This window comes from Cariama cristata, unplaced genomic scaffold, assembly GCF_000690535.1.
Source record: "Cariama cristata isolate BGI_N322 unplaced genomic scaffold, ASM69053v1 scaffold9891, whole genome shotgun sequence".
In the NCBI taxonomy this organism is placed as follows: Eukaryota; Metazoa; Chordata; class Aves; order Cariamiformes; family Cariamidae; genus Cariama; species Cariama cristata.
Genome location: NW_009598703.1, coordinates 24,160 through 37,776, shown reverse-complemented (window position 1 = coordinate 37,776; position 13,617 = coordinate 24,160). Strand labels below are relative to the sequence as shown.

Below are 13,617 nucleotides of genomic sequence, written 5' to 3'. Positions count from 1 at the left end.
GGGAAAGAAAGGAGGAAGATCCTGTGCTTTAGATTGTAGCAAAGTTTTCAACACCCCATGACCTGGCTGAATTGCCTTTGATAACATGCCTGGGGCTGTAATCCCCAAAGCTGAGAAACCGTCCGAGAGAGAAGGCCGACCAAATGCGCGTGAGATATCTGCAGGCCTGGACCACTGTTGTGCAGTGCTGCAGGATGGCAGCCTTGCTGGGAAGAGGTGGATTTTGGAAGCATATGCAGAGTGATCTCCTTGTAGCCTGTGAGTGGAGTTTAAAGAAAGTCTGAAGTCTCAAGTGAGGAAGACAAGGGAATAAAACAGTCAAAATGAGAAGCAGTAGTTGAGGAGAGGCAGCCAAGGAAATGAAGAAATTTGAAAAATAGTAAACCTGCTTTCCTCTTAGGTTATCTTCAGCTTGTATAGATTTGGATGCAATGCAGACAGTTTGCAAAACTTTGAGTCTGTTAGGCCTTCTGCTTTTAAAAGCAATTGTGGCTTTCTGGCATCCTCTCATTTGCCAGGCTCAAGAGTTGCAGAAACACTTTTTGGTGGTTGCAAAGAACCAAATATATGAGGGTTCAGAGTGATCAGTTAAGCATCCGATTTGGAGGGATGTTTGGCAGGCAGTACAGTCTTGATACTGTAGGACCAACTCGTAAATAGTTGCTTGAAAGACTTCACTGAAGTGAAGCTTAGAGACAAAAATTTCTCTGGGAAGTACAGGGGAGAGTACATGGTCAGTTCTCAGAAAAAAAGAGAAAAAAGAAAAAAGGTGGATAAAGTGCAAAAGGTGATATATTTAACGCATTGTCTATTTATGTTAAGGAGGACTGTTGCTGCTGCATCTGTAGGTAAAGATGAGACAAGGGAATGAGATTTGGTCTTGTAGAAGAAAATGAGAGAGCCAAGTTTGTTTCTGTGCTCAGTGGCATCTGGCATATTGTGAGCGAGATGACATTTTGGTCCAATGCTGTTACTACCCATGTCCTTCCTTCACCCCTGAGCATGGAGGTCAGCGTTAACTATTGCAACAAGTTCATGATATTGGCAGTATTCTGTATGCAGATGTTCCTGTGTGGACTGCTTCTCTCTGCAGAAAAGTTTGCTGAGTCCACACAAGAAATAAAAATAAGCATGCTGATTGGGAGGATCTTTATCAAACCCTCTCCCATTTCTCCCAGTACTCTGAGGCCTTGTTTGCTCTAACAAACCTTGTAACTAAGGGATCTGAGTCACAGTCACTAGTGGATTTAACACTCCCAGCTGTCTGCCTCATCCCTGTCCTGGAGATCCCTCTCCAGTTGCAGGGACAGTTGAAAGGGCCATGCATTTGCTCCAGTATTGCTGCATTTCACAACCCGGCTATCAGCTCGTACCTGTGGTGACTCAGAGCCCTAAAGCACTGCTGCAACGGGGAGGGTGCTGCTGGAAAAGGGTCACGATGTTCCTTCTTCCCCACCGTGCTGTGTGTTCTTGGCCCCAGAGCAGTGCTCAGCATGAAGCTGCCACCCTGTACACCCCCTGCCAACTGTGGCCTACCATGCTGAACGACGGGGCCCAAGTTTTTAGGACCAGAAGCATCTTCTCACTCTGTCTAATTCATAGAGCTGTTGATGCCGTCTAACACTCTCTAGGATTAGCTGGGAGGTAGCAACAATCCTTTAGTCATCTCCTAAATTCTTGCATTGTAAAGGGAGAATTCTGTACATCAAGGCTCAAAGGTAGCTGGGGAACAGAGGAATTTTGCATACCAAAGGGGCCTTAACTGGTGGATGGATAGAGGGTATTCTTCCTCCTGTGTGGGCTGAGTTACTCCACTGAATATGTGGGTATTTTAGTGCAATAAGGAGTCGTTAGATTAGCACGGGACATCAGAGCTGCCTTTACTACTTTCAGTGCAGGTACAGTTGGAACTGAGCTTGCTCAGTTGTTGCAGGGCTGCAGAAGAGCCCAACAGCTATTGCTGCTCACTAGCTTCTGAGGCTTTACTTGTTTTGTGCCACTGCTGTGTTCTTGAGATTAACTGTGCTTTGCAGATATGCAGGAATTTTTAGTGCCTGGCTCTGCTTGACAAGATCTGCAATGTCCATGCCTCTCTCCTTCTCCTCCCACTAAAGGGTTTGGGTAGTCTTAGGCTCCTTCATGTCAGCAGTGAACAGAAATGTATAATATAGAATGGCTCTCTTTAGGAATTGGCAGGAAGCTTCATTTCTGACTGCAGTGTGATGTTCTAACAGTAGGAAACACCTTTGTTCAAAGCAGTTCTCTGCTAATCTCTGCCCTAGAGGGGAAATACAACTATGGAGAAGAGCTTCTTGCTTCACAGTAGCAAGAAGCAAATTGCTGTAATCTGAGTATAAATCTACATTTGAGCTGCTGTCCAAGAAATACCTTTATGCAGCATTCAGCCTTTCTTAAGCTGGGTATTGCTGAGTGTTTTGCAGAGTCCTGATGCTGGCAGAGGCAGTCGGTAGTATGTTACTCATATGCAGTCTAGAGCGTGAGATCTCTTGGAGAATGGGGAGCTCCAAATCCCTGGGGCTCTGGCCCATTATGCTTAAAGTTGCACGCTATTAAATGTGGGTTGGCCTGTTCATGCTGGCAGTGGTCCGTTCAGACTAGTTCAGCAAACACTCTTGGCTCAGCATAGCCAAGGTCAGTAAGCAAACACTTGCTTACATTCACTTCTTCATTGTATTGACAAGATTTAAAAATCTTCAGTCTATAGCAGTCAAAACAGGGCGATCTGAATACAAAAGACCTATTAGTTCAGTGTGAAAGGGATTTAGTTACAGAATTGTGGGGATAAGAATGCAGGTGGGAATGATGGGAACACTGTCCCGGGCCTGAGCCCAGCAGATGTCCAGGAAGAATGAACTATCTGCTTACATTCGGTGTCCTTTTCACAATTTCTATTTCCCAGGCCAGTGTCCTCCTTTACATTCTCTCTCATCCAACTACATTAATTATTGCAAGTCTTTTTCATTTGTCCTTTTATTTTTTAAGGTTGAAATGATAATCAATATTCTTCTAACTTTTTAAATGTAAGGTTTCTATCTCCAGCAGCACAGCTGGAGACATGCAGCCACCAATGTGAGAAGAGCTATGCAGAAGTTTCACTTTGCCATGAGGGTCTAAAAACGTATTTTAAATCCCTGTGAGGCTGCAGGCTTATTTCTGTTCTGTTTTTTTGCGTTTGTTGATTTTTATTTTTTTTTCACTGAGGCAGCAACACCACTCGTAGAGAGTGACCGGTGCTTAGCATCTACCCTGAGACTGTCCTCCTTGATAATCCTGCTGGAGCTGATTACAGGAACTCTGGGGAAAGGAGGATATGCACTGCAGAGGATACCCTAGGCTTGACAAGCTGAGTCTATCTGTGGGATGTGCCTTTCTCTGACATGGAAAAGATGATGTTGCGTTTTCCTTTGGGCAGGAAAGGGTGGAATTATAGATCTTAAGTTTTGCGACTCTCGTACTAGCTGCAGTTCACCATGAATCAACTTGATCTCCAGTCTCCAAGAAAGTAGATTACATTATCACTGAAGCATCATTACAAATAGGAGAGGGTATACAGTATTTTCTTTTCGCGTCTTGCACCACCGATGTAACAAAAGCCAAAGGACCCAGCCTGGCTCAATGCCGTAACATCTCTCAAGATCAGGATTTCAGAGGCTTGGGAAGGGGCACAGGGAATGGGGACAACACAAAGGATCAGCACTTAAGTGTTTCTTCTATTGCCTGTACTGTGTGGGGAACAAGATCATGAAGCTCTGGCGCCAGGCTTTTCTCGTTGTAGAGGCATTTCTAAATGGTGATGTTTAGTTGCCTGAATTTCTAGGCAGAAGGAAGCTGGTGCAGACATTCTGGGATCTGATGTTCTTGGATACATATGGACTGGTACCCCTGAACCTCAGTGCCATTGGGAGTCCTGAATGGCGGTGGCCAGAGCAAGCCATCAAGAAACCTGCAGAGGCCTTCTGCTCTATTTCCATCACAGTTCAGCAGTTCTGGGGACATGGGTGGAGGGGAGGTTGTTCTAGTAGTTACATATTTAAGGCAGGTGACCATTTTAAAATGTACATTTCAATTTTGATTGCAGTTTTTTAATTGCATTTAACAGCGTCCCTGCTGGTTCTCCATTCTGCATCCGTGCAGCCACGTTCTATTGATGGCCTGTTGTGATTTCAATGGAACATCATGGGATGTACCTGGCACGTCGGGCAGCACTGGATGGAGGTGCCTTTAGCCCAATGTACCTGGCATGGTAAGCGGCAAACAAGTGGTTAATCTGCATTCTACTGCTCGTAGTCTCAGCTTGTATAGCAAGGTGTTCCTGCTTTGCTGCAGCGCTGCACTGACGGGAAATTACTTTGCTCTCCTCATGTTAGTGCTTTCATGCACATAGGGCCCCTACCCTTTTCACCCATGGAGATTCCCCTTCCCTGGGCAGTTTGCCATGTGGTAGTGAAGGGCCTAGCCATGTCCGGCTCTCCTTGTTATTCTAGAACAGGAAAGAGAAGGGATTGGGAAATCATCTGACTCTTTTTCTTCTCTCCTTTTTGGGCCAGGAGCTGGTAGCAGTTGAGCATGTATTGCCCCCATACCTAATGTCCAAACGTTGCCGCACAGAGGTACCGCACAGGTGCTTGTGTCCATAAGCAAAGCTATACCGTCTCTGTGGGAGTCCTGCAAAAGCTGCTTCAGGGAGCCAGGAGGGCAGATCTGCCTGGCACTAATTGGAATGTAACAAACTAAACAAGGGCCACTTTAAGTTTGCTGATGTGGTATCCTCTGTGAAATGATCCTCCATTCTCCTTCTCCTTTCCATGTCCACACCTGCAACATTAGCTGCATATCCTGCTCTGTCCTGCATGTTGCTTTCTCTCCCTCTCCCAGCTCTGCAGACCTCTCCCTGAGTAACTTGACACGAGTAACTTGGTCTTACTTATTTTGAAGTGAGAGATATTCCTGTGAGAAAAACAAGGGTGCTGCATCCTGCTTTCTGCTTGAACCCACCTCACAGAGCTTTTGCTGCTCCACTGCCAATGATGAAAATGCATGTTCTTGCCTCTGCTTCTGAGTTCTGCTGTCTGCCTGCTCACAGGGGCTGGGGATAGGGAACCATTTGGGCTAACACAGTTCCTGCATCCCTCCCTACGCCTCTGCTGCTCTGGAATGTGAACACCTTTAAAAGGCATGGGCTAATGACCTGCCAACTCCAGCTCCTGGGGGCAGGTTAGTGGCCATGAAAGCTCACTTCACCGATACCTCAGGAGAGTCCTGGAAATAGGTTCTGTTGGGATGTGGGGAGAGGAAGATCAGATGAGCCAGTGAGCAACAGGAAAGCTCTCTTCCCAGGGGGGTCTTCAAGTGCTCTAGGAAAGTTAGTTCATCTGAAACTGAAGGGTGCAGAAGTCATCTGCTTCAGTTTCACCCAGATCCAGTAGTAGATGGACACAGCATTTTTAATGTCAGAAGTAAATTGGTGGGAAAGAGCAATGTAGGAAACAAGTGATTTAATTTTGTCTTGTTCTTCCCCATCCTCACTGCTGCAGTGTCTGCTCAGTGCAGCACAACTGCTTGGGAAGGTGGAGAAATAAGTAAGCAAGCCACTATCTTTTCCTGGGTTTATTATAACATGCACAGTAGGCTAACGCTTTAACAGCATTTGATATATCACATTTAATCTGTTTGTTGGTTTTTATCTACAGTACTGTTAGTTCACTGTTCAGGTGCTCGGTGTGTAGCCTTCTCATCCATCCACAAATCCTCTACGTGAAATGAGTGATTCCTTAGATCTGTTTTTGATTGATTCTTTGCTTCATTGGTGTTGCTTCTTAAAAGGTAAACAATATTCATATGCTGCAATCTGTAACTCAGAGATGAAATCAAATTGCATCTCCTGACAGAGGTTGCTAAGATAACACATTTAGCATTCATTCAGCAATTACTTTTAGGAAGAGATTTAGTGATATTAAAGAGAATCAAATCTGTACTGAATATGTAGATTTTATACTGTTTAAAGGGGTGAAGTGATTCCTCTTCTCCTGTACTTTGGCAATCTAATTTTCTGTGACATCCAGAGTCTTTGTGGAAACTGAGAGAAAATCAAGTTTTTCCTGCTTTGTAGTGAGAGCAGCACAGCTCCTGGAGCAGTCTGTGTGTTCTGCACAATCTTCATGCCCACAGGATCACAGTGTGCCCCAGGTTGGGCATAGCAGCTCACAGTTACCCAGCTCCTTGGGCAATGTTGCTTATGAAGACACTATCAGCTCTTAGCTTGCGAAGCTTTGTTTGATGTGTGGCATCTGCTTGCAGCATTACTGTATTCTGTGATTTGTGCCCTGTATTCTTCATGTCTTTGCATGTGCTGTGTCTCAGTGTCATGGATATGGTGGAGACAGTGGAAAGCCTCAGTCTTGCCTCATTCCCTACTTGCACAAGAATATTTGAGCAGGTTTATTGCTCTGAAAACTATGTGTCTTGAATTACTAGGAAGCAACCTGAATCTGATAAAAGACCATCTCTAACGCTATTTGTCCAAAGTCTTCTGTGATCCTGGTTTAAATGCAAAGGAGTGAAATTTTGCACACCAAATTCAATGATAAAAAACTGTGGCCTTAGTGAGACATCCACATATTCCTGATGTCTTGGATTTGGTTCTTCTACTATAAATGCATCTGAGCCCTTTCTGAGCCAGGGCTCCTCTGAACTGGGAGTACGTTTTTTCTATCTTTTTGCAGAAAACAGAAAAGAAAGAGTTCTGAAAAATGATACTGAGATACAAGAAATATAAATCACTGTGATTTTTCGGGTCTTTTGGGGGCTTTTGTTGTTGTTATTGGTGGTGGCAATGTTATCCAAATGTTCAGGGTTTGTTACAAGCCAGTCTCTGCAAACTAATGGATAGCAAGGCCTTTGTAAGGCTGCACCTACCATTTGTTTGGGAAGACCTGCTAACTTTTATACTGGACTTAACCTCCTAGTTGTCTTTGGCCCCATGCTTTCAGCTAGAAGTGAGATCTTAGAAATGCCATAGATTAAGGAATAATGCCTGCTTCTCTTTTGCTAACAAGTTTTCCAACACACGCTTCTTCCCCCACCTCTGAAATGCATCACTGCTAAAGAAGGGTTTGTAACTGGTGAGCTCTGGAAAGTATCTGGAGTGGATTTATTTTTGTTCAGGACTGCACAAGATACACAAGCCAGGCTGATGCTATAAAGCTTTTGCCAACAAAGGTACATCAGACAAAGGTATCTTCTCTGACCCATGTTGCTGTCCTGGTAAAAGCCCTCAGTGGGCAATTCTGGCAAAATTTTAAACATGAGGCTCTAAACTTGGCTGAAGGTTTTGCTGCCTTGTTCCATTACATTCATTTTGTTGGGGTTGCTAAATCCATGTTAGACTTCAGCTAACAAATTCAAATTGGATATGCAGTGTTACAGTGCTTAAACCTGACCACTGTTTTTAAAATTTACTAAAGGTAATAACCTACCTTATACTTACGTCCTACTGAACATGAACACTTCTGTAAAATTTGACATGTGAGATAAATAGAGATCATTTAAACAACTGTACTAGTCTAATTTTTATGCTGCAGAACATACTGAGGTTTAATAATAACATTCTCTTCCTCATGAAGGTTAGTAAAAAGCAGAACTATAATTCTACCTGTTTCCAGGGCTCATTACCTGGTTTCAATATCAACTACCTGCAGGCTCATTACCTGGTTTCAATATCATTTAAGGCAGAAAGAAAAAAAAAAAAGAAGTGAAAATCTAAAAATATTTCCCATCAGTAGCTGCAGCAAGCCTTGACTCTTTGCAAGGCTTAGACAAACACACATACAGAGATTTCTAGACCTCTGCTTCAAGTGCCACATAAATAGGAAATAAGCTCGCTTTTATTTCTGTAACCTACTTTTTTTTATTATTAATCTGTTTAGGCAAAAAATATTGGCTGTGCTGTTTCCTTTCCTTTCCCGTAGTTATCCTTTATGGAACACTTAAAAATCATATCCAGAGATTTTGTGTGTTATATGCATGGGAAAGCATTATTATGTTCATAGTGAAAATAGTGTAGTAGTAGACTGTCTCCCCCTATTCTTGAGCAAGATGCATTTATATATATATATATAGATGCTGTGTTATGTTGCAAGCCATGTTTTTGTCCTTCCATATCAATATATCTCGGTGACCCAGAAGTAAGTGCTTTTACTGGCCTGGCTAGATAAAAGTGGGTATTTAGTGCCTCTGTGCTGTTGCTCCTTCCTCTTAATCAGCAATTTTGGAAGCAAGCCACTAGAACCAGACACATTGCCTGCGTGCTGCAACTCTGATGTAACTACGGCAAAACTTGTTTTTAAAGTGCTCAACACCACTGTTCAGTGGTGGTAATCCCTGTCTCTATCACATTTTTGTGATGCTGTAGCGTGAGTTTCTATGACAGAAACACTATAGATGGAGAAGAAATAACTGGCTAGCACCATGGCAAGCCTGTATTTCCTCCTTTTGGCTGCCAACCTTTCTAAAGCCAACCACCTCTGGGAGCAACATTAATGTGCACAAAGGCACAGTAGTGAATCCACCGTCTTCTTGGGTTCCCATTCATTGCTGAAACAACATAGAATGGAAAGGCAGAGCAGTCGTTTTAACTGAGGGTGAAGGTGATGAGCCACAGAGATCTGTGTGGATGCTGAATTAGGTGCTGGTGCACTCAACAGGGGCCACAAAATCCTACCAAATGTGTAACCAAGTACCAGGCTGACCAGCTAACCAAGTGAAGAAATGTGTCCTGTGGAAGAAAGGAGGCACCTGCTTGGCAGATCTGTTGGTAAAAGTGTAAGTACCAGGCTAGTCAGGCAGCAACGCTGGAGGAAAAATGGCATTCGTTTACTTTTTGGTAGCTTTTGTGCAGAAATGGATGACGTAAATTTACCACCTTTCTGCCAAATTATATCTTTCTATTTATCACCAGCTAGTGACAGTCAGGTTTGAAGGAGGTAATTTTTAGTATTGACAGTATCACTCCTTATTTATTTTTCTTCTGCACACATACTTGACACAGAGAGGAGATAATGCAGTCTAATGCTTCATCATTTGAAATCTGATGGGACCGAATGTAGTAATGGGACTCACAAGCAATAAAAACATTAACTGATGATGATTTTAAGAGAAAATTTAAACTCTTCATTTTTATGGACTTATGGCCTGCTCCTCCTTCAATAAGAGAAATCTGTTTCAATATTATGATGAACTGGGAAAGGAAGGAAGGAAGTGGAAGGCTAAAGGTGGCTGTTGTATGTTTGGTATTTAATGCCTACATTTGAACCTCAGAAACTATTTTAGCTCAACTTTAACAGATAAATGCCCACTACAAGTAGTAGTTGGCACTTTCAAACAGAAGACTCAAGAAAAAAAGTTAAAAAATTGATCTTGGATTCCTGAATGCAGCCCCAGATTTAAATTCTTGTTTTTATGTACTGTAGTATCTTCCAAACGTGCAATTGCAATTAGTTCTGATACACCTCAAACTAGATATTCCCTACAGTCCATACTACTGGGAAAGCCAATATAAATATCTAAACTAAAATACATTGTGAATACTGTTTCTGAAATACATGAACTACACAGAGGTAACCACAATTTTCCTCTCTTCCCAGTACTTTAGGGTAGAGAGACTGTTACTTGACTCTGTCAGTTTAAACAAAATTCCTTCAAAACTAAAGGCAGGGCAGAATTAACTTAAGAAAACAGTTCAGATTGTTGAAGACATTTGGTGGCATTCAGCTAGCTCAGCATCCTGAATTTCAGCCAGTTCAGGTTTGATTCTAGCCCTTCATGCCAATGGATGGGGATATGGACATTACTGGGGGGTGGTTTTTAAAGCAGCCTTTCATACTCTGAGGGAGATTTCCCATTCATACCTCAGTGTGATTAATTCCATCTTCAATGGATTTAGTTGCTACACATCATTTTCTCAACCCCAGAGCAGCTGAGCGTTGTAAGATTTCAACATTGTAAGAGTCAAGAAACAAACTACATGTTAAATCAGGGAAGCTGCAGCTTATGCTAATTATTTTACATTCTCAGATATACAAATGGCAGTGAAGTAGATGTTTCTTTTTTCTTCCTTTTTGTCTTGCTCCTCATCCTCCCTTCAGATTTGTGTCAGGAGAGGGAAACAGTTTTCTCCTGTACCTAACTATTGTTTTCCTGATGGTATCTTTTGAACAGTAATTGCAGCCAACGATGATTGATTTTATAAAAAGATATTTACAAATTTGATTTTTGAAAGACTTGAAACAAATCTTAGCATGAGAAATACTTGTCCCTGTATTCCAAGCAGATCACAGCTTACAGGGCTGACCGTACTCAGAGCTCCTTAGTCAGTGTCAAGCCTAACTTAGACTGCACCGTGTTAAGCCAGTCTATTCAATGTAACTGGTTCAAGTGGAAACAGGAAATTCATACCTCTCATCGTCCTGTTTTGCAGGTGGTGAGGTGAAGGTGAAAGGAAGAGAAGGTGGAGATGGAACTGCCAAATCATGCCAAACAACTGCTACTGCAGCTGAACCAGCAACGAGCCAAAGGTTTCCTCTGTGATGTGATCATTGTGGTAGAAAATGCCCTGTTTCGTGCCCATAAGAACATCCTTGCAGCCAGCAGCATGTATTTCAAATCCCTTGTCCTGCATGACAACCTGATTAATTTAGACACGGACATGGTGAACCCCACTGTGTTCCGGCAGATCTTGGACTTTATTTATACTGGTAAGCTCTTAACGACTGACCAGCCCGGTGAACAGAACTTTAATGCTCTCCTCACCGCAGCAAGCTACCTCCAACTGCACGACCTGGCAGCTCTCTGCAGAAAGAAGCTGAAGCGGAACGGCAAGTCCTTTGCTGGCAAGGCTGGTGGCCTTGGTGTTGGGAGATCTGCCAGGAGTCAGAGACTTTCCACTGCTTCGGTCATCCAAGCTCGATATTCAGGGTCAAATGAGGGGCTGAAGGGCTCGCACTCAAAGGAGCTGTCAAAGGGAAAGCTCTCCGATGACGAGGTCTTCATCAGCAGCTCCAACCAAGAGAACTGTCACTCCTTAAGCAGGGGAGCCAGTAAGAATGGCGGTGGGGGCAGCAGTGCAAATGGGAGCACTGGCGACCAGGAGCTAGGCCTCGATCTGTCCAAAAAAAGCCCGTCGCTCCCTGTTGCAACCTCCCACGATGACACGCAGCACAGTGAAAGCCAGCATGGCTCTCCCCAATCTGCCTCAGCCCCTGCAGCCAACAGTGCCTCATCGTTCGACGAGTCTGGAGTCGGAGCCCCTCACAGCATGGCGGACAGCAGCGACCCCATGGAGATGGATCTGAGTGAAGAGTGCCACCACTCGTTGACGGAGAGCAGCCAGCGCAAGGGCCTCCGGCACTCGTCCCGCAAGAAGGAGTGGATCAAGAAAGACAATGCGTTTGACCGAAAGGAGGGGGGCAAAGACAGGGACGAGGGTGAGGGGCTGCCCAACGGTATCCTGCTGGGGCCCTTGTCCAAGTCTGTGGAGCGGAGTCTGGCTGGGGCCTACGGCGCAGACCTACCCTACCCATGTAAGGAAGAGGTGGAAAATGGTAAGGAGAACAGTGACGACAGCGGCCAGAGCGAGAGCGAGAGTGGCGGGCATACTAGTGCCAACTACGTCTACCGGCAGGAGGGGTTTGAGCCAGTGGCCTATGGTGACAACCTGTATGTCTGTATCCCCTGTGGCAAAGGCTTCCCCAGCTCTGAACAGCTCAATGCCCATGTGGAGACGCACACCGAGGAAGACCTTTACATCAAGGAGGAAGGCACATATGGCGGCAAGGATGAAGCCGAGGATTTGTCCAACCCCAACCAGTCCTATGCCGCGGAGTCCCGGCCCTTCAAGTGTTCAGTGTGTGAGAAGAGCTACAAGGATCCAGCCACATTGCGGCAGCATGAGAAGACTCACTGGCTGACGCGGCCCTTCCCTTGCAACATCTGTGGTAAGATGTTCACACAGCGGGGCACCATGACACGGCACATGCGCAGCCACTTAGGGCTCAAGCCCTTTGCTTGCGAGGAATGCGGGATGCGCTTTACCCGGCAGTACCGACTGACAGAGCATATGCGTGTCCACTCAGGAGAAAAACCTTACGAATGTCAACTGTGTGGTGGGAAATTCACCCAGCAGCGCAATCTGATCAGCCACCTGCGAATGCATACCTCTCCCACATAAGCCAAAGACTCCAGAATGAGCTTCGAGCCCATCCGCAGTGATTTACCTTTCTGTAGACTTGCTGCTTAAAAAAAAAAGAAAAAAGAAAAAAAAACAAACAAAAAAGGGGGCAACTCCCCATACTCTGTTCAGTCATGGGAGGCCTAAACAAATGTAGCTTTAACATTTAAAAAAAAAAGTTCCTTTTTACCCTTTTTTTAAAAAAAAGAAAGGTCCACAGCCAAGCTGATACATTTAGCCCAACTCTCCCTCCAAATCTTGGTGATCTGGCAAGAAATGCCACTTCTTTTTGCGCACATCCACTTCATTGCCATATTGATTACCTGGAGCAGGTAGAGGAACCGTGGGGAGCTTTCACCTCCTACTGGCTCCCCCCTCCTTGCCTCTTTCCTTCATGTTACTGTCACCCTACTAACCTCCTCTCTTAAAACCAAACTTAGTAGGGACATTTCTTGCCATTTAAAAGAAAATAACTTACATCTTTTCAGTGGCCTAAGTAGCTGTGAAATAACATAGCGTTGCATTCACAAGCGCAGAAGCTGTGTCTGTGGACCATCTCACAGGGTTGGCAGCCCCTTCAGATACTGTGGGAAAGCCATAGCAGTGGTGGAACCCACCACCCTTCTCCTGGGCTGGTGATGGTGGGGTGAGCAGTCTGCCTAGGCATGCACCAGCCCGAGTACTTCACTTAAAGAAATGGTAATGCTTCCCTCACCATCCCTCCCTCTTTCAGTTTTGATCTTTATCCTTGGCACACGTAACCACACGCCACCTTTGCCCACAAAACACACAAACCTCTTCTGCCTTACCCATGACTGAACAGGGACTGGATGCCCTGGGAATTTCTTTCAGTGAGCAGGGGGTCGTCTTTACTTTTCTAGTAGTTTCGTATGAATATTCTTTGCTTAGAGGTACTTGTTTTATTAAAGGAAAAACCATTGTAACGTTTATGTGAATGTTTGAACTGGAAGGTCTGAGGTTAATTCTAGGGTGGGTGGGTGGGGAGGGGGTTTGATGTAGGCTGGACTTGCTACAAGTTCCTTAGGTACTTTTTTATTATTTTTTATTTTATTTTTTGTGTGTGTGTATGTTTTTAGCTTTCCTCCCTCACTAAAGAGCAAGTCTGTGTGGACAGACTTGTTACCTTTGCTACCTCTTGAATTCATGAGAACAATAAGATGGTTAGTGAAAGATTAGGCTTTTTTTTTCACTTATTGTAAGTAATTAAATGTATAAAAGTAGAAGCTAAATTAAAGTTAAGGGATTTTTACCACCCCGTCCTTCCATCAAAAGTCAGCTAGAGAAATGTTAAAGCAAAGCTTGGCCAAAGACAAAGTAAAAAATACATTGAGCCAGAGGCTGTGCTGGCTGGT

General features: G+C 44.3%; 1 protein-coding gene across 2 annotated transcripts in view; it reads left to right on the top strand.

Moving 5' to 3' along the window:
• The window catches only part of HIC2 (hypermethylated in cancer 2), a 32,680-nt gene extending 20,360 nt beyond the window's left edge, over nucleotides 1–12,320 (top strand). The window contains exons 2-3 of one of the 2 annotated variants that reach the window (XM_009709399.1): nucleotides 4,121–4,264; nucleotides 10,496–12,320. In XM_009709399.1, coding sequence (XP_009707701.1) covers nucleotides 10,532–12,244 — 1,713 coding nt within the window. In that variant the 5' untranslated portion in view covers nucleotides 4,121–4,264; nucleotides 10,496–10,531 and the 3' untranslated portion in view covers nucleotides 12,245–12,320. Of the gene's footprint in view, nucleotides 1–4,120; nucleotides 4,265–5,859; nucleotides 5,872–10,495 lie in introns of those variants that run through there. The other variant, XM_009709398.1, reaches the window with a different exon arrangement.
• The last annotated feature ends 1,297 nt before the right edge of the window (nucleotides 12,321–13,617 follow it).